The following is a 27,866-nucleotide window of genomic DNA, read 5'->3' as shown; positions in this document are numbered from 1 at the left end:
TGGATTATAAACATGATGTGGTGCAAAAAAATAGTTTTCAATGTTAAATTGAAATTGGTGCGACATAAAAAAAACATGTTAAAATAAAAATGTATTTATCATATAAATCTATTTGAACTATATAAAAATAAACATATTCAACATTTTCATCTATGGCTGACAGCAATTGCAATCAACAAATTACAAACATACAACTACAGTATAAACTATCAACAACCGTTAATACTACAATGCTGTCGCATATTCCGAACAGTTCACCCTTGGCTCTCCAGGTGGGGATGTTGTGCAGCAGCTACAGTATGTCTTACATTGCATGCTTGCAGGAAATGTCCCATGTGATGGTCTGTTTGTTGACAAAATAGTACAACCTTTTTAGAGCAGACTGTCCTAACCAGGGGAGCGAGTTCAATCACTATTTAATCCTGCTGCCATCACTGACTTTACCTTGGCCTCCGCCAACTTGCAGACATGCCTCGCCAATTCCCCAAGGTAACTCTGAGTGAGTCTGAGGAGGAGACCCAACTCCTGGCAGAGAAGGTGTATGCATCAGCTCTAAAAGAAGAAGACAATAAGGAGGCTTTGTCCTTGTTCACGGTTCCTGAGGACTGCCCCATCGGCCTCCAACAAGCCAAAGAGCATGAACTGCTTAAGGAGCTGGCAGAGCAGCAGTCTGAGGAGAGCAGCAAGAGGTAGGCATGGTTTACAAACTCGAAAACTCCAAGGTGGGACTCAATGTGGGACTTTGATTAACTATTTTCCCATAGATAATTATCAATCAGAACACTTTTATAACTGTAGCAGCAATGTTTTGCGTAACATTTTGACACCCACAGTCCATACAATCAAGTATACAAGTATAACAATATGTTAACCTCTGTTCATATGAAAGCATACAAATAATATTGCTCTGATCCTTAAAGGGGACTTGTGATTTTATTATTTTCAGACTTGTAAATATTGTTACAATGTTGGAATCTGGGATGCGTCCAAATCCAAAGCGTGAAATCCTATGGTTCAAGCATTTGGGCGTGAACTTCCAGGCAGTTTTGTATGCCTCTGAACGCTGTGTTTGCAGTCTTATTTTAACAGTAGGCACAGTGTGATGTCACAGTGAGGTATAAGTACTTATATGAGCAGCTTCCTCTTATATGTTGTTGACTAGCCTCTGCTGAGTCGAGACTTCTGCCTGCAGCCTCCCAAATTATTTCTTCTCATTTCATGCCCTCCCGCCTGCTCTGAAGTCAACAAAAATATTACTTAATACAAACGTTTATTCATCCACAACATTTTACACGGGAGTGTTGTGTCAACATGATGAGCCAATGCAAAGTTTGTTTATCCGTTAAACTTAGATGAAAAAGACAGCGCCATTGCAACATTATTACTTAGTTTGAGGAAAGAAAAGAGAAGGTAGATTTGAGGAAAGAAAAGAGAAGGTAGAATCGATTAATTTCCGACAGTGTCTGCTAAAAAAAAAGCTGAGGATCATCTTCAAGATATATATACAGTATCTATATATATATATATATATATATATATATATATATATATATATATATATATATATATATATATATATATATATATATATATATATATATATACAGGTATATGCTTCCACACGCTTGCAGACTGACTTAGTAGATCATATATGTGATTGTGGAGCAAAATTTACACCAAAGCATATCTAATACATATTATCTAGACCACAAGAAAGTGTGTTAAATGTAGATTTGAATCATCTTAGGTCCCCTTTGATTATGAAGGTGTACAACAATTGTCATTTATGTGTAAAAATAAGTCAACCATTACCAATTGTAAAAACAATGAAGCACTGAAAGACAAAAATGTAAAGTCATTTTAACACATGTCTCTATATGACAAGCTGAACCATCTCACAAATTAAAAAAAGAGTTTAACCACTACTCACTGTAAAACCGAAAACACTTCTTTTTACATTAAAGGAGCCATATGTAAGAATATGGCCAGAAATGGTACTGCAATCATGGTCAGAATTCTGTAGTCCCCTCCCCCTCCCCCTGACTGAGGTTGCCAGATACGCAGCCAAATCCAGCTCGATTGACTGGGCTACTCCAAGGAAATTCAAACTTCCACTGCCTCTTACTCGGGGTTGAGGTGCTGGGATCACAATAGCTGAATAGACAAGCGTTTGGTCAATAACAAATCTCTAACCAACACATTTTACACAAAAATTTGGGTATTTTCAGAAAGAAGTACATCATGCCTGCGTACAATATCACAACAAATGGCAATCATATAGTTATTGTCAGTACTATCGGAAAACAAAGACTAAAACGAACTACAACCAACGCTAGCAATGGTTGTACCGGTGAAAATAAGTAGAGCATGCTTAGCAGCCTAATGCATGCCCAAAACTAAAGAGAAGACATTTTAACAAGGTATGCCTATAGGCTACTGTTCCAAACGTTTTAGATTGCATGTAGTTCACAATACACAAATGAGGAATTCTTTTAACATGTGATTTGGCTGTTTCCATATGTTTCACATTGCCATGACAGCCGTGCTAATGTCCATTTCCATTTATTACAAGTAATAAGAAAACATAAATGCCTTACTTACCTACCAAGGAGGAAATTAGCAAGTTTGGCGTCAGTTAAAAAAATATTTTCTGCCTTCAATCATCTCCATCTTTCAAAGGCATCCCCGATACAAATCCTTGTTTAGTTCTTGGCTTTGTCATGAATAAGTTGAGAATCGTAACAAAGTGTTTTAGATTTATTAAGGTCTGACATGTTTAGTAACTTTACCAGTGGTAGTAGCTAGGTTAAGATGGCGGTGCGTAACTGGCAACCTGGATGTAACACACTCAGACTTTCTAATTGGTTAAAATGATGGAGGGCGGGACATCGAAAAACAATAACAAGATTTCGGGTCTGTAGATCTAATTTTGAAATGAGCATATCCTGGCTGAACTACTGTTATCAGTTATAGAGGTATTCGAAAAGAACATGATTTATTATTGTCTTTTGACATATCAGGGCCATTTAATGATCACTTCACATGCAATTCTTACATATGGCTCCTTTAACTTTGACAAGTGACAATGTGCTTGGTGAAGCTTGAGTCCTACTTCTTTTAAAGAGCTTACTTTATTTAACTTCTAGTGTAGATAGTTTGACTTTTCTCAAATTCAAGGAAAGACACAGCAAGCCAAGTAAAATCCCAGATGGGTCGCACAGTTAGCCCTCCTTAAACAGACATCTGGTGAACATCCATGTTACTCATACTACCCCATTCGTACCTTGCTGGGCTTTGGAACAATTCCTCCACACCCCATGGCCCTTGCTGGCCTACACTCATAGAGCAATCAACCTTTTGCAATTTCCCAGACTTTGTGGATTACTTCCAGTCAGTTTGAGTCATTGTGATTATCTATTATTGTTGTGGAAGTCATCAATTTCTTGTGAGAGGAGCAATCGCATGAATTGAATGACTTATCTTTATATCGTACACAAATGTAGTTGCACTCATCGATGAGCATTTGTGCCGTAGGTTTTGATTTTTGGATTACTTTTAGTCTTTCTATTTATTTGTATTATGAAATGTGTCGGTTATCATTAAGAACTAGCAAGGATCGATCGCATGACAGTCATCTTATGCCTTGGTAAATACATGAGTGTGCACATGATCAAGTCGTGCCCTGACCCACTCTTTGGATCAGAATTCTGTAGAATTCTGAAATGTGGACGGTGACTTTAGAGATTCCTTACATTCAGTCAGGATGTCTACAAATGTTCTCATTCATCCAGGTCATTGCATTCTCAGGGCATTCAATCGATTGCAACTGGACTGTGTGGTTTGTCTTGGAAAACGTTTTGCTTTTCATCCAAGTAGGCTTTATCAGTTCATGCTCAAAGGCTTGGATGGGTCAGATCTAGGTTGGTTTGTAAGGGTCTGATGTAGATCCGGCCCATCTGAGTCTAAGACTAGATCTGACCAATATAAGCCTATAGGCATGAACTGATAAAGCCGCCTTGGATGAGAGGCATAACGTCTTCCAAGACAAACTGAACAGTCTATATGCAATCGATTGAATGTCCTGAGACTCAAACTAGGATGTTTACAAGAATCCAAATTAACCAAATGTGCTTATTTTGCAGGAGGAAAAGCCTAAAGATTATTCGCTCCAAGTCCATGTCCTTGCAGGTCCCAATCAATTCAGATTGGAATTGGCCAGGGGCTCTTTCCCCATTCCAGTCACCCAGCTGCAGCTCACTGTGCTCATCGTTACAAGAATACTGCCCTGACTACCAAAGGGTCACAATCAGTGGTGATTACTGCGCAGGAGTGAGTGCAGTAACAGGAGGAGGGGTTAATTTATCATGATAATAATACTGGTAATTGTGCTTCCTAACTAATGTGTTGCTTTTACACTTCATTCAGATCCCAGTGGAAGACTATGAGCTGGCGGCCAAAAGTCTACTCAAGGCATTGCTCATCCGTGAGAAATATTCTAGGTTAGCATATCATAGATTCTGCAGAACCACAGCCCAGTTCCTTCGCCGGGCAGAAAATCTGAGTTGGTGTGAAGAGGATGAAGTTCAACCAGGTCGAAAACAGTCCAACGTGCCTGATGGTGTCTTTTGCTCCAAGTATTAACCATGTTATGGCTCTGTAGATATGTGCCCGTGTCCAACACAAGGTGAGGATCCTTACAGTATGGAAAACATCCCAGAGAACCTGACCTATGAACTGCAGATGAAGGATGGAATAATACATGTGTATGACAGCGCTGATGCTCTCAGAGCAAATCGTCCACTTGATCTTCCTTATCCAGACCTAGAGACGTTTGCAATAGATCTCAGCCACGTGCTGGCAATGATTGCAGATGGACCCACGTAAGTTTCCTAAACAACCTGAGAACAAAGCTGTATTTGTAGAAGAGAGGGGAAAAAAACAATTCTCATTCACTAGTAAATGTATACTTATAACTTTAAAACTACACTAAATAGCCATAGTGACGCATGATCATAGAATGTTTGATGCAGATAGCAATCATACTTCACTGCTAACAAATGGAAATTCCACTTTTGCATCTCAATAGGCCGAAACCATCCTTGCCCAGTCACCCTGTCTTGGTGTTGAAGTATAAAATAGTTGAGGTTTTGGCACAAGCTGCAAGACAAGACACCAATCAAAGTCTTTGAGCATGAACTGATGAGGCTTACTTGAATGAGCGGTGAAACGTCTTCTAAGACAAACCAAACTGTCCAGTTGATAGAAGAAAAGCAAAAATATAATACATTTATTTGTGGCAGCATAGGTGAAAGTCATGTGTACGTATATTTTAATCTCATTTCACATAACTGTGGTGCAATCAAGGACCCACGATTAAAGTTAGAAATAAAGGCGTCACAAGATTTTAAAGACTGGGGAGACTTAACCCCAAGAAGATGCACCAAAAATAATGTAATAATAATGATGTATTGTTATGATTTGTATTACACACTGATGATAATACTATGTGTATCGGCTAATATCTACTTTAAACTAATTTTTATGTGAATACACTCTTACTGTATTTAAGTGCATAATGGCAGGCAATATGATTACTTAAAATCATATTCTGGGCACTTTATATTGAATTTGGGGGGGCCATTCAAGAGTCTTGTGTATGAGGGCCCAGAATTTTCTTTTTTGTATTACTTTATATTGTAGTGTGTACGATACATTATTCACACGGACTCAATGTGTGCACCAGATTTTGCTAACAGCTAATTTAAATCTGTAGTCCTTAATTTGACACCTTTGATACAGATGGGAGAAAACAAAAGACGCAACCACGCAACTCGGGTACCCTCCCGTTCTGGCGTCCAGGGGCAGTCTGGGCGGAGATCTGGTAGCAACACTGCTGCCGGTCTCCAACCAAGAATACTGCAACTGAACGTTGAAGGGCTCACAGATGCCAAAACATCCGTCATCGAGCACATGGCCCACACCACCCAAGCCATGGTCATCCTCCTTCAGGAAACCCACCGCCCAACAGCGGACAAGCTAGCGATCACCAACTTCACGCTAGCTGGGTCAATCCTGAGCAAGAAGCATGGCCTTGCCACGTTTGTCCACAACGATCTGAGCTGGACCCTCGCCGATCGATCACCGGACAACTCCGAGATCGAGTGGCTGCGAGTGGACGTTGGCGACATCAAAATTGTCAACGTCTACAAACCACCACCCTCACAACTCACGCCAGTGTCACTGCCAGTGCTTGAACCACCGTGTGTATATGCTGGTGATTTCAACTGCCGGCATACACGGTGGGGATACAGTACCACCTCACCGAGCGGGGAAACTCTTTCTGACTGGGCAGAGCGCAACTCGCTCAACCTTCTCTACAACCCGAAGGGCCCAGCCAGCTTTCACTCCGCTCGGCATAACACTGACACGAACCCTGACCTGGCTTTCGTGAGTGTCGGTGTGGACACCCAGCTCCCCGACAGACGTGTTCTAGGAATGTTCCCCAGGTCGCAACACCGACCGTCGCTGATATCGGTGCCCGACCTCGTGACAACAGTTCCGAGCGGACCGATGAAGCGATGGAACTTCCGGAAGGCCAATTGGAAACTCTATCGCCTCCATACCAACAAGTCCACACGGTGTCTCCCACCACCAGACACACCCAACGTGGACGAGGCATACCAGGACTTCTGTAGGGCACTAACATCTGCGGCCAAAAAAGCCATCCCACGCGGCCGGCGTAAGAACTACAAACCATGCTGGGATGGCGAGTGCGAGACCCTCTACAGCGCCTTCCTCCGGGCTCCCTATGGCCCGGAGGCTAACAATTCAGCCACTGCCCTTCTTTCCACTCTTGGAAGGAAGAGGCACCAGCGCTGGAAAGAGGCAGTCCACTCCATCGACTTCTCGCACACTAGCCGTATCGCGTGGAGCACTTTGAACAACTTGACTGGTAGGTCTGAGCGCGCACCCCGAACATGCCCCGTTACCGCAAATGCTATTGCAGCACAGGTTGTGAAAAACGGGGCATATACCGGGATAAATCGAGATTTTTCCCGGGCGGTGCGCCAGGAAACTGCAGACCTCTGGAGGACAACAACATCTAGCGAGTGTAACATCTCCGGTGAGTTTTCACCGGAGGAGTTCACAGCTGCCCTCCAGTATACCAAACCAGGCAAGTCTGCTGGGCCTGACAACATCTGCCCAGAACTCGTGCTCCACGCTGCCCCTGCAATGAAGTCCTGGCTGAGAGTTTTCCTGTCTTCTTGCCTGCGCCAACTCCGGATCCCCAGGATTTGGAGAAGGGCCACTGTTGTCGCTACCCCCAAGCCGAACAAGCCAAAGGATGACGTAACGAGCTACAGACCAATCTCGTTGCTCTGCGTCCCCTTTAAAGTCCTCGAGCGCCTGATTCACGCCCGTGTCGAGCCCATCATAGACCCCCACCTCCCCCGGGAGCAGGCGGGTTTTCGACGTGGGAAGTCCACGGTGGATCAGGTCGCCCTCCTTACCTAGGACATCGAGGACTGCTTTGAGGCGAAAAAGAAGGCCGGTGCCGTCTTCATAGACCTGACTGCTGCCTATGACACAGTCTGGCACCGCGGCCTCACCTGCAAACTTCTCCGCCTGCTTCCAGACAGGCACATGGTCAAAATGATCATGGAGCTTGTCTGGAACCGCAGCTTTACTCTCACCACCAGTAACGGAGATAAAAGCAGGTTGCGGCGCCTGAAAAATGGCGTCCCCCAGGGATCTGTCCTGGCTCCCCTCCTGTATAACATCTATACATACGACCTGCCTGCCACAGTCTCACGGAGGTTCGCATACGCAGACGATCTCGCGCTGCTGCACTCCGACAGGGACTGGCAGGCCTTGGAGGGAACTCTAAGCCAGGACATGGAGACTTTAGTGGCTTACCTCCATAACTGGAGATTGAAGCTCAGCGAATCCAAGACGGTGACACAAGCTTTCCACCTATACAATTGGGAAGCGGATCGTGAGATCAGGCTCGAGGTGCGGAAGCCGGATGGGGCTTCCCTTACCCTATGCCGGCCTCGTCCTACACCTGAAGACCCTCGCCCTGACCCTAAATACCTTGGGGTCACCCTGGACAGGTCGCTCACTTTCCGTAAACACCTCTTGGCAACACGCAAGAAACTCAACACCCGCGTCTCACTGCTGAGACGGTTGGTCGGGTCCGGTTGGGGTGCCGGGGCAAGAACTCTGCGAACAGCAGCACTTGCCCTGGTCTACTCAACTGCTGAGTACTGCGCACCTGTCTGGGCGCGCAGTGCTCACTCTAAACAACTTGATGTCCCGATCAACGAAGCCTTGCGTGTTATCACTGGATGCCTGCGCCCCACCCCTGTGGAGCTACTGCCCATCTTAGCAGGCATCCAACCCGCTGAGCTTCGTCGCCAAGGTGCTGTAGCAACTCTGGCGGGCCGGGCAAACATGGATGAGAACCACCTGCTCCATGAAAGGCTCACACTCTCCTCAGAGCCAACGCCCCGCCTCCCCTCCAGAGACCCACTGGTACCAGCCGCCCTGAAGCTCCTGCAGCAATGCAGTGACAACAACATCAGGGCGGCTCACTGGGCGAATCACAAATGGAGCACGGACCTGGAGCATACCATCTCCTCCAGACTCCGTGACTTCATACCTGACACCGGCTCAATACCAGGCCTCTCACTACCACGAGTGGCCTGGGTGAGGCTTAACCGCCTCCGAACTGGCGTCGGTCGCTTTCGCTCAAACATGTTCCAGTGGGGCTTAGCACCTAACGCGACGTGTGAGTGTGGCGCGGAGGAGCAGACTGCCGACCACGTGATCCTGCGTTGCCCGATTTATCGTGCTCCTAATGGTTTGCGTGGCCTGGCGGACCTGGATGACTGCTCGGTGACCTGGCTCACTTCTGTGTGTCCTGACATATGAACGGGAGGGCCCCCCGGGCCTGGGGTGGTAAAAGGCATAGACCCTCGGCCTCAGGTCCGGGTGCCGGAAAACAGCTGCCCATACGATGAAGAAGACCAAAAAGAACAAAAGGACTATTTATAAAACATCTACTCACATAGAAAAGCATACAACACAAAAGAGCAACACGTACTGAAAACACATCACACGTGAGCCCTAACACATCAACAAATCTCTTCTCACAATCCCCCGTTATTCAAAAGCAGATCTATACAACTGTTCAATCAATAAATGCGTATGCTGGAGTGTATAAGTCATAATACCTGTCTTTGTCTCTGGGCGGAAGTGAGACCTACATGACCAGATGGACACTTTTCCCGCACGCGCTCATTCTTATCCACTTTTTTTCAATGTTTTTAATCTATTTTTATGAGAGTGTTTACCCTCTTAACGCACAAGCTAATTGTTTAACTCTTAACTGGAAGATTACTTTTTAACAATTGGACTTGTGAATCTGTTAGCGGCAACGATGGATAAAGACAACGCCATCTCACACGAAATGCTAGTTAAAAAGATGTCTCTCTTGCAAGTCATGCACGACGACGCAAGATCAAAAGAGCAACTACTGAAAAAGATCGCTGACCTGCAGGAAGACACACAACGCATGTCGGACGAGATGCAGAGGAAGTACTCACTCTTTGACACACTCAAGTCTTGTCTCCCGGCGATGGCGAGCTGGCTGGAAACATCGAAGACCGGTGAGCCCGCCTCTGCAAATGAAGACACAGTCCTCTGAGACCCGTCCTCTTCCTGACAGCGACCTCCGTGTTTCACTCCAAGCAAGGGTGCTCCCTGGACAGAGGTGGTCGTTCGCGGAGCAGGCCTCCGAGCGGGATTCACGTTGCGACTCCAACAAGTACACGCCTCTATCCATGAGCGAGAAGCAGGCCGCCCGTGACCTGCCCCAGGAAGCTACACCTACAATAACACAGTCAAACAGGCCAGAATTCAACATTACTCACATCTCATCACAGACCGTAAAAGCAACCTGCATTCCTCTTGTCCACTTTTTCTATTTTAACAAGTACACATTTTAATAAAGCTTTTAAAACAACCTCAGACGCCCTTTGCGAGGACTTTGCGGACCAATTCAGAACTTGTTTGTCTACACGTTATGTGTCCTGTGATGGACTTGTGACCAGTCCAGGGTGTACCTCGCCTGTCGTCTGAAGTCACGTAGGATAGGTTCCAGCTCACACGTGACTTATGTTTTAACTAAAAAAAAACAGAAAACATTCTTTTTATCAAAACCATTCTTATTTGTAGAAAAACGTACTGCCACAGACGACTGAATTTCTTGAGTTCTAAGTTCCACCTTCATGAGATGCTCAATGAGATGGCTGAGCTCAAAGAACTAAAAGGTGTACCTCACAGAGATTTCTACAACGTCAGAAAGGTTGGTAAGCTTCTGGCAATGCATTCGCCATCCCGTTGGCTTTATTTCCCAACCAGTGCACTGACATTTTGCTTCCCAACCAGGTGGATACACACATCCATGCAGCTGCATGCATGTCTCAGAAGCACTTGTTGACCTTCATACAGAAAACATGCAACACAGATTCAGACCGTGTGGTTATGGAAAAGGCTGGTCAGAAGATCACTCTCCAACAGGTGTTCCACAGTCTCAACATGGACCCCTACGACCTTACTGTGGACTCCCTGGATGTACATGCTGTAAGGAAACGATACCACTGCTTTATGGATTAATATTCACACTGGCTCGAAAAATAAAAAAAATATAGTTCCAAAATCAAACATGAGTCCAAAACCTGAACTAAAACAAGGCAAGAAAAAGTCAGGAAAGCGCCTTTCCCCTCCTCTAAATATTTTTCTAAAGGTTTATCACACTCTGGGCGCGTGTAAATCCTTTCACAAAGGTACCAGTAACTTGATACTAATGAGATTAATTGCTGTAAAAGCTGTAGTACCAGTAGTGATGAGTTGTATGTTCAACTGAAATGCTGTAAATTGTGCGTGCAGAATATAAACTAAAGCTAAATTGAAATACTGATGAGATAAAATACTACTTCAGTTAGGCAAGCAGTAGGTAGAGGGCAAAGGTCATTAAGTACATTCACTACTCGTAAGCACAGATATTGAAGTGGGAATAAGCAAGAATGTATTTTAGCCCTTTTTTAAAAGCAATTTTTTTCTATTTATGCCACATATTTTGACTTTTACAATGAATTGGTTAATAAATGAACAAGTTCTGATTAAATTTGCTCATACATGCATTAATTGAATGCTTACCCCCACTGAGATGGTCACCATGTACAGGCAGACAATGTGTACGTGTGTGTCTGTGCACCTGTGTGTGTGCGTGCGTGCGTGCGTGCGTGCGTGCGTGTGTGTGTATGTAATCAGAAGAAGACAGCTCCATCTTACTATATTTACAAAGACTGTTTCATGTGGGCATACATTAAGCTGTCCTGGGGCAGCACTGTGGCACAGGGGTTAGTGTGTGTGCCTCACAATACGAAGGTCCTGGGTTCGAGCCACAGCCTCGGGGTCTTTCTGTGTGGAGTTTGCATGTTCTCCCCGTGACTGTGTGGGTTCCCTTCGGGTACTCCGGCTTCCTCCCACCTCCAAAGACATGCACTTGGGGATAGGTTGATTGGCAACACTAAATTGGCCCTAGTGTGTGAATGTGAGTGTGAATGTTGTCTGTCTATCTGTGTTGGCCCTGTGATGAGGGGGCGACTTGTCCAGGGTGTACCCCGCCTTCCGCCCGAATGCAGCTGGGATAGGATGGATGGATGGATGGATTAAGCTGTCCTGTCCTTAGTAACAGAAGGACCTTGAGCTGCCTCGTAAGGTTCCTGATTTAAAAACACTACATTCGGCTTCTTATTTTTATTCTTCAAAATTTGTTCAAAGAGGCAAATTCAATTAGCAAATGTCTTCCTTTGGGAAAGGGTGAGTAGAATTCCCTTGAAGAAAAAATGTCCATTAATTTTAAATAGGGAAAAAATTCACAGAAAATTTGCATTTGCCAGAAAAAATTGCATTTTTGGGAAAATGTTGATGGATAGCACACCTTTCCTGAATAAGATGAACATTTTGATCTATTATCGATATGAAACGGTTAAGAAATGTACTGTAGGAGAAGAAGCCAGACCAAAATTAGGCCAGAATATGAATAATACATAGTTAAAAAGGTGGTGTGAAACTTTTCAGCATTCACACAATGATAATCCAGGTCAAAAAAAAGTTTTTTTTTGGCCAAAAATGTTTCTTACTCACAACCTAATTAACTATGCTAAAATGGTGCTTAATACATTACCTGTTTCTATTTATTATATTTAGACAACACTTCAATTTTTCTAAATAATTTAACAAAATAAAGTAAAACATGTCTATTCATGTCATTGTGATATAGTCACAGCTAATTTAAAGTAATTCTTGACTGTGTGTCTGTGTGTGTGTGCGTGAGTGTGTGTGTGTGTGTAATTGTGCATGTGTGTTTCAATTCTAACAGGGGAGGCAAACATTCCACCGTTTTGATAAATTCAATTCCAAGTACAACCCAGTTGGAGCCAGTGAACTCAGAGAAATCTTCCTAAAAATCGACAACCTCCTCAACGGCGAGTATTTTGCACACATTATTAAGGTAAAAAAAAAAATCTGCACGTATATCAAGCCAGAAGTGTTTTTTGCCCATGTTGCATTTCCACCTTTAACTTTACAGGAAGTATCCCACGACTTGGAGGAGAGTAAATACCAGCATGCGGAACCACGCCTGTCTATTTATGGACGCTCGCCAGAGGAGTGGCAAAGTCTGGCTAAGTGGTTTATCCTTCACAAAGTGCACTCTCCCAACATGAGATGGATCATTCAAGTGCCAAGAATATAGTGAGTCAGCCTATTGTTTTACACTTTATCTAAATTCCCATTTCCTTGATGGGCATTGATTTTGTATTTTGTGTTTCAGTGACATATTTAAGTCAAAGAAGTTGGTGCCCAATTTTGCCAAGATGTTAGAGAACATATTCCTTCCTCTCTTCAAGGCAACTCTTCACCCACAGGATAACAAAGAGCTCCATGTGTTCCTCAAATATGTACGTTTTTGACATTTTTTAATTGATACCAATTACAATTCATCAAAGAGAGAAAGAGGGTGTTACGTAAATGGTGTTATGTTATTTGTTTTTTTAAGCCGTAAATTGTCTTAACATTGAAAGCAGGCATTAAAACCAACAGACCATGGAGGATGATGAAGCCACCGTACCACTTCAAAATCTGGGCAGAGGAGACAATTAAATTTCAACTTAATGGGCAAAAATGTAAAAAATCAGTGTTGTAAAGAAACAAAAAACATGCAATAGTTGCGTTTTTTTTGTCGTATGTTAGTTAAAACATCAGAGATGATTCAAATCAGTTCTCTCACCATAACACTTTGTACTTACTAGTTGTTTTTACCACCACTTTTGTATTGCTAGTTGTTGGCAGAGGTGGGTAGAGTAGCCAGAAATTGTACTCAAGTAAGAGTACTGTTACTTTAGAGATTTATTACTCAAGTAAAAGTAAGGAGTAGTCACCCAAATATTTACTTGAGTAAAAGTAAAAAGTATGTTGTGAAAAAACTACTCAAGTCCTGAGTAACTGATGAGTAACCTGTTCGTTTAATGATGACGGCAACAAATAATGCACAAAAACATAAAAATAGCAATGAGCAAATTCAGAGCCAGGAATATCTCTTAAGTAACTAAAACTTAGACTTAAACTTCCTTTTTATTGTCATTCAAATTTGAACTTTACAGTACAGATAAGAACGAAATTTTGTTGCATTAGCTCATGGTAGTGCAGGATAAAAAAGCAATAAGGTGCATATATAAATAAATAAATAGGTTACTATACAGATAAATATATTGCACTTTTTCTTATGCATCCGCGTTTATGGATGTATGTTATATTGTCTTTATATTCCAGCCAGTTAATCCATTTTGGGGGGAATTGAGGGGATAATTATGATGCGTTCAAGAGCAAACAATAACATATATTAAATAATAATACATTAAGATAAAAAAATTAAGGCAAATTGAGCCACAATAACTTAACAGCACCATAGGCTCAGTAGGCAAAGATTACAAAGGAAAATAAAAAGTTAGCCTTTACGCAAACTATAAACTGATAGGTGTGGGCTGCACCTGGGAACACACTGATTGGTGTTTCTATGCATGCGTGTGTGTGTGTGCGACTGTGTGTGTGTGTGTGTGTGTGTGCAACTGTGCGTGCGTGTGTGTGTGTGTGTGTGTGTGCGACTGTGCGTGTGTGTGCGTGTGTGTGTGTGTGTGTGTGTGTCTATGAGGCTGCAGTGCGTTAATAAATGTCCCCACACGATGTACATTTGACAGTGATTCATAGCAGGGAAGCTAACATCAGCCTACGGTGACAGCCAAAATATCTACTAACGTTACTTACCGCGATTGTTGAGTTCATGTAAGCTTAAGCTTGTTAATCATGTGACCACCTGGCTCTGTTTGATTAGTGAAACAGAGTTAAACGTCACTAGTGACTGCATGTGATTGGTGAAACGCAGGCATGCGTAGATCCTACTTTGAAGGTCTGTCTGACAAACCAAAACAAACAAAGCGTGCATTAACAGATCGATAAAAATCAGTAGCGAGCTGAATGTAGATAAATAGAGCGGAGTAAAAGTAGCGTTTCTTCTCTATAAATATACTCAAGTAAAAGTAAAAGTATGTTGCATTAAAACTACTCTTAGAAGTACAATTTATCCCAAAAGTTACTCAAGTAGATGTAACGGAGTAAATGTAATGCGTTACTACCCACCTCTGGTTGTTGGTATGGATGCATTGATTAGCATTTTACGATTAACTGTGATTAAAAATGTCATGGTTATTTAATCGCAAAGGCTCCACTACACCGTGTATTTCAGTCCTCCTCCCTCGCTATAAATGGACATACCGCTGGTACATTATTTGTGGCGCGCTCTGTGCAGAACAAAAATCAAACATAACACCAGCGGAGAACGTGCACACCTATACACCTTTTCGCACCTATAGAGAGGCATGCTTGCAAGCAACATTAAGTTAAAAATGACAGCAGAACAAAGCAGCAAACTAAGGCTAAGGCTGTACTGCATCAAAAACCGACATCAGTGTTTAAAGGATATCACCACATGGGCTCAGGAACATTTCAGAAAACCACTGTCAGTAACTACAGTTGGTTGCTACATCTGTAAGTGCAAGGTAAAACTCTACTATGCAGAGCCAAAGCCATTTATCAACAACACCCAGAAATGCCGCCAGCTTTGCTGGGCCCAAACTCATCTAAGATGGACTAATGCAAAGTAAAAAGTGTTCTGTGGTCTGATGAGTCCACATTTCAAATTATTTTCGGAAACTGTGGATGTCGTGTCCTACGGACCAAAGAGGAAAAGATCCCTCCTGACTGTTATAGGCGCAAAGTTCAAAAGCCAGCATCTGTGATGGTAAGGGGGTGTATTAGTGCCTGAGGCATGGGTAACTTACACATCTGTGAAGGCGCCATTAATGCTGAAAGGTACATACAGCTTTTGGAGCAACTTATGTTGCCATCCAAGCAACGTCTTTTTCATGGACGCCCCTGCTTATTTCAGCAAGACAATGCCAAGTCACATTCTTCACGTGTTACAACAGCGTGGCTTCTTAGTAAAAGAGTGCGGGTACTAGACTGGCCTGCCTGTAGTCCAAACCTGTCTCCCATTGAAAATGTGTGGCGCATTATGAAGCCTAAAATACCACAATGGAGACCCCGGACTGTTGAACAACTTAAGCTGTACATCTAGCAAGAATGGGAAATAATTCCACCTGAAAAGCTTCAAAAATTGGTCTCCTCAGTTCCCAAACATTTACTGAGTGTTGTTAAAAGGAAAGGCCATGTAACACAGTGGTAAAAATGCCCCTGTGCCAACTTTTTTGCAATGTGTTGCTGCCATTAAATTCTAAGTTAATGATTATTTGTAAAAAAAAAAAAAAGTTTCTCAGTTCGAACATTAAATATCTTGTCTTTGCAGTCTATTCAATTGAATATAAGTTGAAAAGGATTTGCAAATCATTGTATTCTGTTTTTATTTACGATTTACACAACATGCCAACTTCACTGGTTTTGGGTTTTGTAAGATATTTATTTGGAGCATGTGCTTGTCAACAACTAGCTTTCAACATACAGCTCAATATAATAAATATTATTAGGTTTTCAACAGTATTTTAATAATGGAAAAATATTGAGAACCACTCGTCTGAAAGATAATCAATGAATATATGAAAAAGACTGGTAGAAATGTGTGAATTCTAATGATTCTCTTATCCTGGTTCTAGTCAGTGCTCAGGTAGCAGCATTTTGGAACAGCGAAAGAAGTCTTTAGGTGCATGTGTGTGGAGCATCCTGTTATTAGAAAGTCAAAATAATCCAGCCTGGTTTGAAAGATGATCAGTTGATTATTGTAATGATGAATTGAGAAGATTCCTTCAGTGATCAATCCGAATTTTGGCATATATTTCACAACAAGACAAGAAGTTAGCTATAAATATTGATATTCTGATTGTATACTGCTGCTTCTTCTCCTCCATCCCCTACAGGTGTCAGGCTTTGACAGTGTAGATGATGAGTCCAAACACAGTGATCACATGTTCTCATTCAGGAGCCCCAAACCTGAAGAGTGGACTGGAGATGACAACCCTCCGTACAGCTACTATCTCTTCCACATGTATGCAAACATCATGGTGCTCAACAATCTCAGAAAGTAAGAGCTCATTCTTTTCACATGTTGTGAATTTCTTCATATTCATATTAGCTTGTGTTTGTCCATAGAGAGCATGGCCTGAGCACCTTCCAGTTCCGCCCACACTGTGGAGAAGCTGGATCAATCACACATTTGGTGTCGGCCTTCCTCACCGCAGACAACATCTCACATGGACTCAACTTGAAGAAGGTATTATGTACTTTTGGAGACGCATGCTAAACACTACTCAACATGTAACAAACACAATTGTTGTTTAGGCTAACACTTGTCATTATGGCCAACTTAGAGCCCCGTGCTTCAGTATCTGTACTACTTGGCCCAAGTACCCATTGCAATGTCTCCACTGAGCAACAACAGCCTGTTCCTGGAATACTCCAAGAACCCTTTGCGAGAGTTCTTGCACAAGGGCCTCTGTGTGTCCTTATCTACAGATGACCCCATGCAGTTCCACTACACCAAGGTAATATCTTTGCCATAAAATTCAGATCACTAATCAATTAGTATGTTAGGCGGGGGTGCATTTTTTGTCCTGTGCAGCCACTCAGGCAAATCATATTTTTGATGTAGATGCCCATATCTGCTGTACAGATTTGCTTTACAAAAGAGAAGTGTGGATACTTCTCTTGTTGCCTTATTTGTATTGGACTTTATTAAATAGACTTATTTAATGTTTGGCGCAGCCGGACCAAAGTAGGAGGTAATAGAAAGAAGAAAAAAAAGGAAGGTGTAGGGGGAAATTGCGGGTTGAAGTTAAAGTCCCAACGATCGTCACACACACCTCCGCATTTGACCCATCCCCCATGTTTACTCCCTGGTGATTTAACCCCCAATTCCAACCAAACAGGGAGGCAATGGGTCACATTTGTATAGTCTTTTGTATGACTCAGCCAGGGGTTTGAACTTACGACATTCCAGTCTCAGGGCGGACACTCTAACCACAAGGCCACCGAGCCTGTATTTAAATGATAGCAAAGAAGCAATTAGTGAAGTAAACATTAATACCACAGAAATGACAATGAACATTAGATGGGCGGGCGGTGGGACCCAGGGGCCTCAGACACGTAGCCCGGCTGTAGCAGCCTGAGACGGTGATATATGTATATATATATATATATATATATATATATATATATATATATATATATATATATATATATATATATATATATATATATACATATACATACATACATATATATATACATACTAGGACTGTCAACCTTAGCGTGTTAACATATGTGATTAATAAAAATGTATTATTGCGTTAGCAAATATGAATTTGATAACGCGAAAAGATTAATCCCTTTCGGGTTAAAGGAAGACGTGCGCATTTGTTACACAGTCTGTGAATGCAAGGAGAAGCATTCACAGACAGTATCGATAGAAATAAGGTAACTTGTTGGTAGTGCAGCGACAAACGTTTTTGTAATCGGCGCAAATCAAGTTTAAAATTTCATTTTAAAGCGAAACATGTACTTGAGGATAGAGCTGACAATGTTGTCAATCCTCTTGACGACTTTCTTTTGTCTACTAGCAACAAATCTTTTGACTTTTCCCGGGAATATTGGAGACATTTTTGTGTCTTGGAGTCTCTGAGGTGAAAGCAAGCAGCAGTCATCTTCCTCAGCGAGCAGTGACGGCTGCTTCCAGTCAGCTGGTGCTGTTGCGTCGATAGCTACATGCTAGCATGATTGTTAGCTCCGTTGACAACAAGAATGCGACGCTGGCAAAATTGACTGATTCAATGTTGTCAACAAAAGTACCACAGCTATGTTAAACATATGTCTTTGCTAAATGGACAGCCACAGCATGCAGGACATTGAACACCTGTGAAGACCAAGTCCTGCAAGAATAAACCACCTGTACAAAACAAACAAGAGCATAAAGATGCAACTACGAGCTGAATCAGAATTTATTTTGCTTCCTGGAGAACGTTGGACATCTGTAAGTAATCACATCGAGCTAAAGTACATTGTACCAAAAAAAAAAAGATCAGCATTGTCATCTGACAAAGGGAAGCAAGCTTGTTTGTTTAAACAAATGGTTAAACTAAAGAAGAGTAAATGGTGCACTATGTTAAGTTGTTTTTTAGTGCGTTTACTACATTATCGGTTAGTAACTGTACCTTGTTTGCAAGAATATTGCAAACTGCAAAGACAACGGCACGACATCGGGCGCGAAATACGAGGCAGAGTGCGAGGGAAGGCTCGGGCCGATACCTAAAAAGCCAACCAACACGACAATAAAGAAAAACAAAGCCGGCAAGTCCACCACGTGCACGCGTTGCCACAAACCACAACGGCAGCCACCCCCTCGCACCGGACCCAGCAGCCACGGACGCCTGCACCACAAACAAACAACAGCAAAAACAATGGCTGCAAAACCACAGACAACCAGCACTACCTGATCAAATCAAAACGACTGAAAAACCGTGACTGACAACCACAGGACGACGAGCCCATGTAGACCAGCCAGTGCCAGACCGCCAGGGTTTCGGAGTGCATTTAAGTAAGGTGTGTTTTGATGCTATGGAAACGCAGCACGATAGAGTGACGGCAACGTTTTGGATTATATAATATCATGTTTTTTAAAGCGGATTAATATTGGCCTGTGGATCGCTGGATCGCTAGGACGGTTGGTGAAGCGTGGAAGTTTGTGGTCTGTAACTGCAGGTGGGAGCATTCCATCCATCCATCCATTTTCTACTGCTTGTCTCTTTCGGAGTCACGGGAGGGCTGGAGCCAGGGTACACCCAAAACCATGTATAGAAAGAGTATAGACTACTCGGTTTCAGAGTTGGTCCGAAACACGACGCCCTGTAGTCACATGAGGGATTTTTGACTAATTGGAGAGAGTATGGCCAGACAGTCTCTTAAATGTTTGGTCAATAGCCCCTCACAAGATTACAGGGCGGCATGTTTGGGACCAACCACGAAACCGAGTTGTCCATACTCTCTCTATAAAAGGCTCTGGGTACACCCTGGACAAGTCGCCACCTCATGGCAGGGCCAACACAGATAGATAGACAACATTCACATTCACACACTAGGACCAATTTAGTGTTGCCAATCAACCTATCCCCAAGTGCATGTCTTTGGAGGTCGGAGGGAAGGCAGCGTACCCGGAGAGAACCCGCACACACAGGGATTAAAACATGCAAACTACACACCAAAAGACCCCAAGTACTAACCACTACACCACCGTGCTGCGTGTACTCATTGAAACATGAAATATTTTCACAGGCGCTTGTGTTCATTCATAAATTTAACAAAAGATAGAGCCTACAACCCGGCACACAGTAGCCTACAGGAAAACGCTGTCTTTGTTATACCTCCATAACTTGTTGTGTGTCGCAAACAAAACTGCCAGGCAGAGTATGGCGTGAGGCAGGAATAAATAGCTCTCTGATTAGTGACCGGGAGCAGGTGAGCGTCCCGACCACTAATCAGAGGCAGGTGACAATAAAGAAACAAACCAGGATGCTGAAACAGAACTAAATCAACAACTTAGGAAAAACTAAACTAAACAAAACATGATCCGGGCAACAGATCATGACATGAATACTACGAAAAACAATATTATAGAATGTATTGCAAACAACTGCAGTAGTTTTATGAAGTGATGTAATAATAATGTGAAAAATTTACTTTAGAGAGCGTATTTCCACAGTATGTTCCTTTCAGTGTCTTCTCCGTCAAACACACCATCAGCAGCTTTTTTTTATTTTCATGGATACATGTCTGCTGTTTAGAAATGACCTTCAAATTACGGGGACGGCGTGGCGAAGTTGGTAGAGTGGCCGTGCCAGCAATCGGAGGGTTGCTGGTTACTGGGGTTCAATCCCCACCTTCTACCATCCTAGTCACGTCCGTTGTGTCCTTGGGCAAGACACTTCACCCTTGCTCCTGATGGGTGCTGGTAGCGCCTTGCATGGCAGCTCCCTCCATCAGTGTGTGAATGGGTGAATGTGGAAATACTGTCAAAGCGCTTTGAGTACCTTGAAGGTAGAAAAGCGCTATACAAGTATAACCCATTTATCATTTATTATTTACCTTAATGTTCTTGGCTGGCGTTAGACTCATTCTGCTTCGGTACGCCAAGTTGGCGACAGTCTCTATCATGTTTTTGATGATTTCTTTCTTTATTTCAATGAATATCGTCCACTTCTTCTCAGCTCCCACACTCACTTCCTTCCTTCCCATAATTGGAAAAACAAAGGTATGTCGAGTCGTGGAATTAACACATTATTATGCCTAATTTTGTTGTGATGCCCCGCTGGATGCATTAAACAATGTAACAAGGTTTTCCAAAATAAATCAACTCAAGTTATGGAAAAAAGTGCCAACATGGCACTGCCATATTTATTATTGAAGTCAAAAAGTGCATTATATTTTTAACATGCCTCAAAACAGCAGCATAGAATGTGGGACATGCTCTCCCTGAAATATTCTTGATACCCACTACAACTATGGGAAATACTATATTTTGACTTTCACAAGTGCATTATTTTTTTTAAAACATGCCTCAAAACAACATCTACAAAAACAATGAAGGCACACAGCTTCAGTCCAAAGAATACTATAAACTGGGCTCAATCTGCCCTGTTCTTAATGTATTTGTATGAGTAACAAAAATGTGCATATACAAACAAGAAAGGCACAAAAATAAAAAACTGCTTCAGTCTAGAATAGTAGATAACACAGCCATCCTTTAAAGTGCATGAACATTAATAAAACTGCTTCAGTCTAGACTAGTAGAAAACACAGCCATCCTTTAAAGGCCTACTGAAATGAAATGTTCTTATTTAAACGGTGATAGCAGATCCATTCTATGTGTCATACTTGATCATTTCGCGATATTGCCATATTTTTGCTGAAAGGATTTAGTAGAGAACATCGACGATAAAGTTTGCAACTTTTGGTCGCTGATAAAAAAGCCTTGCCTGTGACGTCACAGGTTGAAGAGCTCCTCACATCTGCACATTGTTTACAATCATTCCCACCAGCAGCGAGAGCGATTCGGACCGAGAAAGCGACGATTACCCCATTAATTTGAGCGAGTGAAGGATTAGAGTGCAGTGCAGGACGCTAGGGTGTATCTTTTTTCGCTCTGACCGTAACTTAGGTACAAGGGTTCATTGGATTCCACACTTTCTCCTTTTTCTATTGTGGATCACGGATTTGTATTTTAAACCACCTTGGATACTATATCCTCTTGAAAATGAGAGTCGAGAACGCGAAATGGACATTCACAGTGACTTTTATCTCCACGACAATACAACGTGATAGCATCGTGCTTAACTGCGGATAGAAACAGAAGAAACATGCCCCTGACTGGAAGGATAGACAGAAGATCAACAATACTATTATTACTTCTACTATCAGGAGACACCGAACCAAACCCTGGACCTGTAACCACACGGTTAATGCTGTCCAGCCTGGCGAAGCCTAGCAATGCTGTTGCTAACGACGCCATTGAAGCTAACTTAGCTACGGGACCTCGACAGAGCTATGCTAAAAACATTAGCTCTCCACTTACGCCAGCCCTCATCTGCTCATCACCACCCGTGCTCACCTGCATTCCAGCGATCGACGGCGCAACGAAGGACTTCACCCGATCATCGGTGCGGTCGGCGGCTAGCGTCGGATAGCGCGTCTGCTATCCAACTCAAAGTCCTCCTGGTTGTGTTGCTGTAGCCAGCCGCTAATACACCGATCCCACCTACAGCTTTCTTCTTTGCTGTCTCCATTGTTCATTAAACAAATTGCAAAAGATTCACCAACACAGATGTCCAGAATACTGTGGAATTATATGGTGAAAACAGACGACTTAAGCTGGCCACCGTGCTATTCCAAAATGTCTGCTTCAACCCGTGACGTCACGCGCAAACGTCATCATACCGAGACGTTTTCAGCCGGATATTTCCCGGGAAATTCAAAATTGCACTTTATAAGTTAACCCGGCCGTATTGGCATGTGTTGCAATGTTAAGATTTCATCATTGATATATAAACTATCAGACTGCGTGCTCGGTAGTAGTGGGTTTCAGTAGGCCTTTAAAGTGCATGTAATGGGGAAAAAAGGCACAAAACATAAATAAAACAGCTTCACTCAGTCCAGACTATTAGTCTATTTGTGCAACAGATGAAGCTCAAAGAGTGGGCTAATTCTTTTTCTCCTTGTCATCACGTGTGAGAGGTAGATTTTTCTGAACGAAAACAAGCATTTGCAAGGGGTTCTGGGTATTTGTTCTGTTCTGTTTATGTTGTGTTACGGTGCGGATGTTCTCCCGAAATGTGTTTGTCATTCTTGTTTGGTGTGGGTTCACAGTGTGGTGCATATTTGTAACAGTGTTAAAGTTGTTTATACGCCCACCCTCAGTGTGACCTGTATGGCTGTTGATCAAGTATGCTTGCATTCGCTAGTGCGTGTGTCAAGCCGTAGATAGTATGTGACTGGGCCAGTACGCAAAGGCAGCGCCTTCAAGGATTAATTGGCGATCTGTACATCTTCCTGCGTCCGTGTACACAGCGGCATTTTAGAAAGTCACAAATTTTACTTTTGTAAACTGATACCGATAATCTTGAAACCGATACCGATAATTTCCGATATTACTTTTTTAAAGCATTTATCGGCCGATAATATCGGCGGTCCGATATTATCGGACATCCCTACTCAGGACCTTCGTATTGTGAGGCAGACACACTAACCCCACCGGGCTGCCCTGGAATTGGGGGTTAAATCACCAAAATGATTTCCGAGTGTGGCCACCGCTGCTGCTCACTGCTCCTCTCACCTCCCAGGGGGTGGAACAAGGGGATGGGTCAAATGCCGAGGGTAATTTCACCACACCTAGTGTGTGTGACTATCAGTGATACTTTAACTTTAACTTTTTAACAAGTAGGCAGCATCGTCATGCAGCAGCATCATTCTGCCCAATACAACACTGACATAGAAACAGGAGTTCAGAACATTCAAATGGCAATAATGGAACTAATAGTTCTATTTTGCCAATATTTGTATTTATGTAATTATTTTTTTTTTTATAGTATTTTATTCTGGCCTGATAGTGTTTTTATATTATATCATTTATATCCTGAACTTTGAGTAAATTTGCAATTTATAATCTTACCAAATGTTTTTATTACTTTTACTTGTAGTAGCTCTTTACTCTGCATGACTTTCCCAGTATGTTTATCAGATGTCCTGATAAAAGCCTTGCTGGCTGCAAAACAAGTTTACCTTTGGGTACCAATAAAGTCACCTCACCTAATTCTTATTTACCTCCATTGTTAAGTGTGGAGATTATTCCTAATCAGGTCATTTTATTTCATCCCGGATATATCCCATCACGCAATATGATTTGTGTTTTTGAGTTAGGCCTCTTATTTATGTCGTATATCTAATGGCTCAAGTCCGACCACGAGAGCACGCTGCTGATCACAGAAAAACACAGCCTTTTCCACTTTTGTTATGTACACCTTGCTCGAGGTTTGCATGAATAATTTTCCATATGAAAAGGTGAAGGCTGATGAACTGTTTTTCCTCATATAGGAGCCGCTGATGGAGGAGTACGCTATAGCTGCTCAGCTGTGGAAGCTCAGCACATGTGACGTGTGTGAAATCGCCAGAAACAGTGTGCTGCAAAGTGGACTGTCTGACCAGGTACGCACTATCATTTTGTTTCTTTTTCATTCATCACTTGGATCATTACATCATTACTTTTTCATGGGCAGGAAAAAAAACACTTCATAGGAGTTAACTATCTTAAAGACGGACCCGAGGGTAACGACATCCGCCGCACCAACGTGGCCCAGATCCGCATTGCCTACAGACACGAGACTCTGTGCAATGAACTCAGCTTTCTTGTGGACGCTGTCAAGTCTGAAGCAATGAACTCTGCGGTGTGAATACGTCCAATAACTCATATACATTGTTTATTAAGCGCCATTATCTGCAATGCAATCAAAGAAATATGCTGTCATATGATCTCAAGCTGGCAAGAAGAAAACTTTGCAAAGTATGAGACAAGCCTCCCCAGCCAGGAGGTGTGCTGACCAGGTCAAACGTGTGCACACAGAGTGTGTACGTGTCAGTGAAACAGATATGTCCTTTACTGTTCACACAAGGCACACAAAGGAATCTGCTGAGCAAGCTTTGCACACATTCATTTTAGACAAATGTGATTGCACAAATACACAATGTCTTGTTTGTCCTTAAACCGTCACTTATTGCAAGTACAGTACTTGAAGTATCGAAGCCAAGGGGCTCCGTCTTTTGTAGAGCTACTTTGACAAAAACAAATAGCTGTAGTATTTATGCGACTGGCAACATTTAAATAGTACTTTATTTATGATTTATGTTTCCACCCATACAGTGCAATCATTCTTTTAATGCTATTTTTTTTGCTAATCTGTCTAAATTGAATAGCAATTAAAATTGTATTTGACCCTTTACTGGGTTACTCAAAATCAGGTGGAAAGGTACAGCTGTTGGAGAGCCCTGATTTAAACAATTACAATCAGTTCACATGCATTCAATAGACAAGTGCAATTAAAAAAATATGGTGGTGCAAAATCACATGATATCACACTTGGTAAAAACAACCAACTCATCAGTCGAGACGCCATTATTTTAGTTTAGCCATTCATCTTCCGTGTTGTCCTGTCGTCTTTCTCTGCGATCTTCACACTCGTCCACTCTTGGGTCTCTACGTAGTCCCCCTCTTGGTTTGGCTCACCTCTCCGAAAGCTCCTCTTTCTGTTCACAATCACAACAATGACATCGTATTATACAACATTATGACCACATATACAATCAAATACAGGATTTGTATTGGAATGCTTGACAAATTTCAGTTTTGATTGACACTGTCTCAAAGTTATTAACCATATTTGCTGGTGTCATGGTGATTGGAGAAGTTTTTTTTCGTTTTTTTTTACATGAGGCAAATTAAGTACTAAAACCTGTGATATATTAGGAACTGGATTAACAAAAATAAGTATTTTTGACCTTTATTTCGTATACAGTACAAAGTATAATTTTTGCTTAGAAGTCCCATTTTGCAGTGCATAATGTCTGTCCAATTGTATTTCTGTTCATGTTTTGTTGCCATCCAATTCCTGTCAAATAAAACTTACATTTTGAAGTATGCAAAGACGGCAATTGCGAGCAGGAGGACAGCACACATTGAGGTGATGAGCACTACTTTTCCTGCAACAGTCAAATATCACATGTCAGAATTTGATGAATACAAAGTGAAAACAACGTTGTTGATATCATGGAGAAAAGAGTGGCATACCTCTCCCGGAGCTTTGTTCATCCCCGACTACACGAGCCAGCTCTGCCCCATCCAAGCTGTCCAACAACGAGAGGTCCGAAGACAAAGATAGGTTGACAATATTGAGCAAGGGAGCAAGAGTGGGATTCTGAAGGGACTCAGAAATCAAAGTCATCATTTCTTTCTCTGGCTCAGCCTCCTTATCTGTGCAGGTAAAAAAATAATAATAATAAAGATAATATACAATATGACTGGTATACATTACACTATTTTGCAATCTCTTGTTTTTTGGGTTGTCAATAACCTGTAGCTGTTACTGGTTATATATGATTGATTTTTTACCAAATTAATAAAAAACATGTTTTATAATGCTGAGCACTTGTATTGACAGGATAATTAATTTGTGTTACGTTACACAAAAAATAGTCTGCTGAAATAAATACAATTGCATGGGACTGATTATCAAAAACATTTGCATTATTGATGCATTTGATTCATTAAAGTCAATGGAACTTTATACTCTAATTTAATAATAATGATGATGACAAAAATTACATTATTACCAACATTACAATTACTGTTATTATCAATAATAACAATAATGATTGTATATTTATTATTTTTACTAATAATATTGTTTGATACTTTTCATTTATTATTTATTGTATTCATTAGTGGGACTTTATACTTTTTTTTAATAATAATAATGATGATAATAATAATAATAGTTATTATTATTATTATAATGATGATATTTATTATCAACATCATCATTATTAATATCAATAATGGTAATAATATTGATTGATGCACTACATGTATTATTTAATGTTTTCATTAAAGTCAATGGGACTATAGTTCAATAATAATGATAATGATAATAATGTTAATAATTACATTATTATTGTTATTAAGATGATGACAATGGTCACTTTAATAATATTTACATTTGATTACATAATTACCAGTTTTAAATGATGACCATCATAATCATTAACAATAATAATAGTATTGACTGATGCATTTGTTTCATTATGCATGTAGTCATTATAATCAAAGGGAATTAATTTAAATAATGATGATGATTATTATTATTTTATGAAAACAATTTTTGGATTTACAGCAATAGCAGAATTACCCAACATGCGCACTGTAAATTCAATCCAACACAATTATTTTTTATATGTCAATAAAAAAAAACATGATATTTTAAAATCCAGTTTAAATTCACATTGGTGAATTGTCATGCAAATATCATACCTGTTTCGTTAAAACAAAATACATCAAACTTTTTGGTAAGCGCAGCTCGCCATTGGACCAAGCCGGTCTGGTTTTGTCCACAGTTTGAAAGTGCTTTGACGCGGGGAATGACTACAAAATGCTCATCAATCCATCCAAACCTTAGGCATAAGGAACATTGAATGAATGGTCTGTTTTCTGTAGAACTGTAAACGGTCCTATGCATGTGTTTTGTCTTACCTGCATGTTTCCAAACCTCCCTCCAGGGCTTCCATGACTTGGTCTTTGGAGGCGATGTTGACTCCGAGAGTTGTGCAGAGATCGCGAGCTTCGGTGATATTGAAGGCGTACTCAGGCTGGTCCAGCTCATTCAGATTAGTCACCTGGAACACGCCGGCAATGCTCTTTGCTGGGAAGACTGCAAACAGTATAAAATAAGTTCATTTAATGATATAAGTGTATATAAAGTTCTCAAACAGTTACCTCTGAGTTTGATTTCCTTGACTTCAGTGGAGACGGCAGAGATTGACATCGCTAAAGCAATACTAAACCAAATAGTCTTCATGGCTGCTGATGGACAAAACAGACAAATGTGGACAAGTGTTGAGTGCTCCGTGTGTGTGGGAGC

General features: G+C 41.6%; 2 protein-coding genes across 2 annotated transcripts; one reads left to right on the top strand and one right to left on the bottom strand.

Annotated features, from left to right (window-relative positions):
- Window positions 1-468: 468 nt before the first annotated feature.
- Window positions 469-26,270, top strand: ampd3a (adenosine monophosphate deaminase 3a). The gene is made up of 14 exons (XM_062028651.1): window positions 469-689; window positions 4,143-4,329; window positions 4,426-4,591; window positions 4,661-4,880; window positions 10,240-10,369; window positions 10,453-10,647; window positions 12,452-12,583; window positions 12,662-12,825; window positions 12,905-13,031; window positions 16,557-16,720; window positions 16,789-16,909; window positions 17,007-17,180; window positions 24,274-24,384; window positions 24,456-26,270. The coding sequence occupies exons 1-14, from the start codon at window positions 469-471 to the stop codon at window positions 24,627-24,629; spliced, it is 2,286 nt and encodes a 761-aa protein (XP_061884635.1). The 3' UTR covers window positions 24,630-26,270.
- lyve1a (lymphatic vessel endothelial hyaluronic receptor 1a) lies at window positions 24,657-27,866 on the bottom strand. The gene is made up of 6 exons (XM_062028659.1): window positions 27,722-27,866; window positions 27,479-27,656; window positions 27,260-27,399; window positions 26,021-26,203; window positions 25,860-25,932; window positions 24,657-25,479 (listed from the first exon to the last, which is right to left on the bottom strand). Exons 1-6 carry the CDS (start codon window positions 27,801-27,803, stop codon window positions 25,359-25,361), a joined length of 777 nt encoding a protein of 258 aa, XP_061884643.1. The 5' UTR covers window positions 27,804-27,866; the 3' UTR covers window positions 24,657-25,358.

This window comes from Entelurus aequoreus, linkage group LG02, assembly GCF_033978785.1.
Source record: "Entelurus aequoreus isolate RoL-2023_Sb linkage group LG02, RoL_Eaeq_v1.1, whole genome shotgun sequence".
Lineage (NCBI taxonomy): Eukaryota > Metazoa > Chordata > Actinopteri > Syngnathiformes > Syngnathidae > Entelurus > Entelurus aequoreus.
The sequence above is the reverse complement of the archived record's forward strand: the minus strand, read 5'-3'. Positions and strand labels throughout refer to the sequence as shown.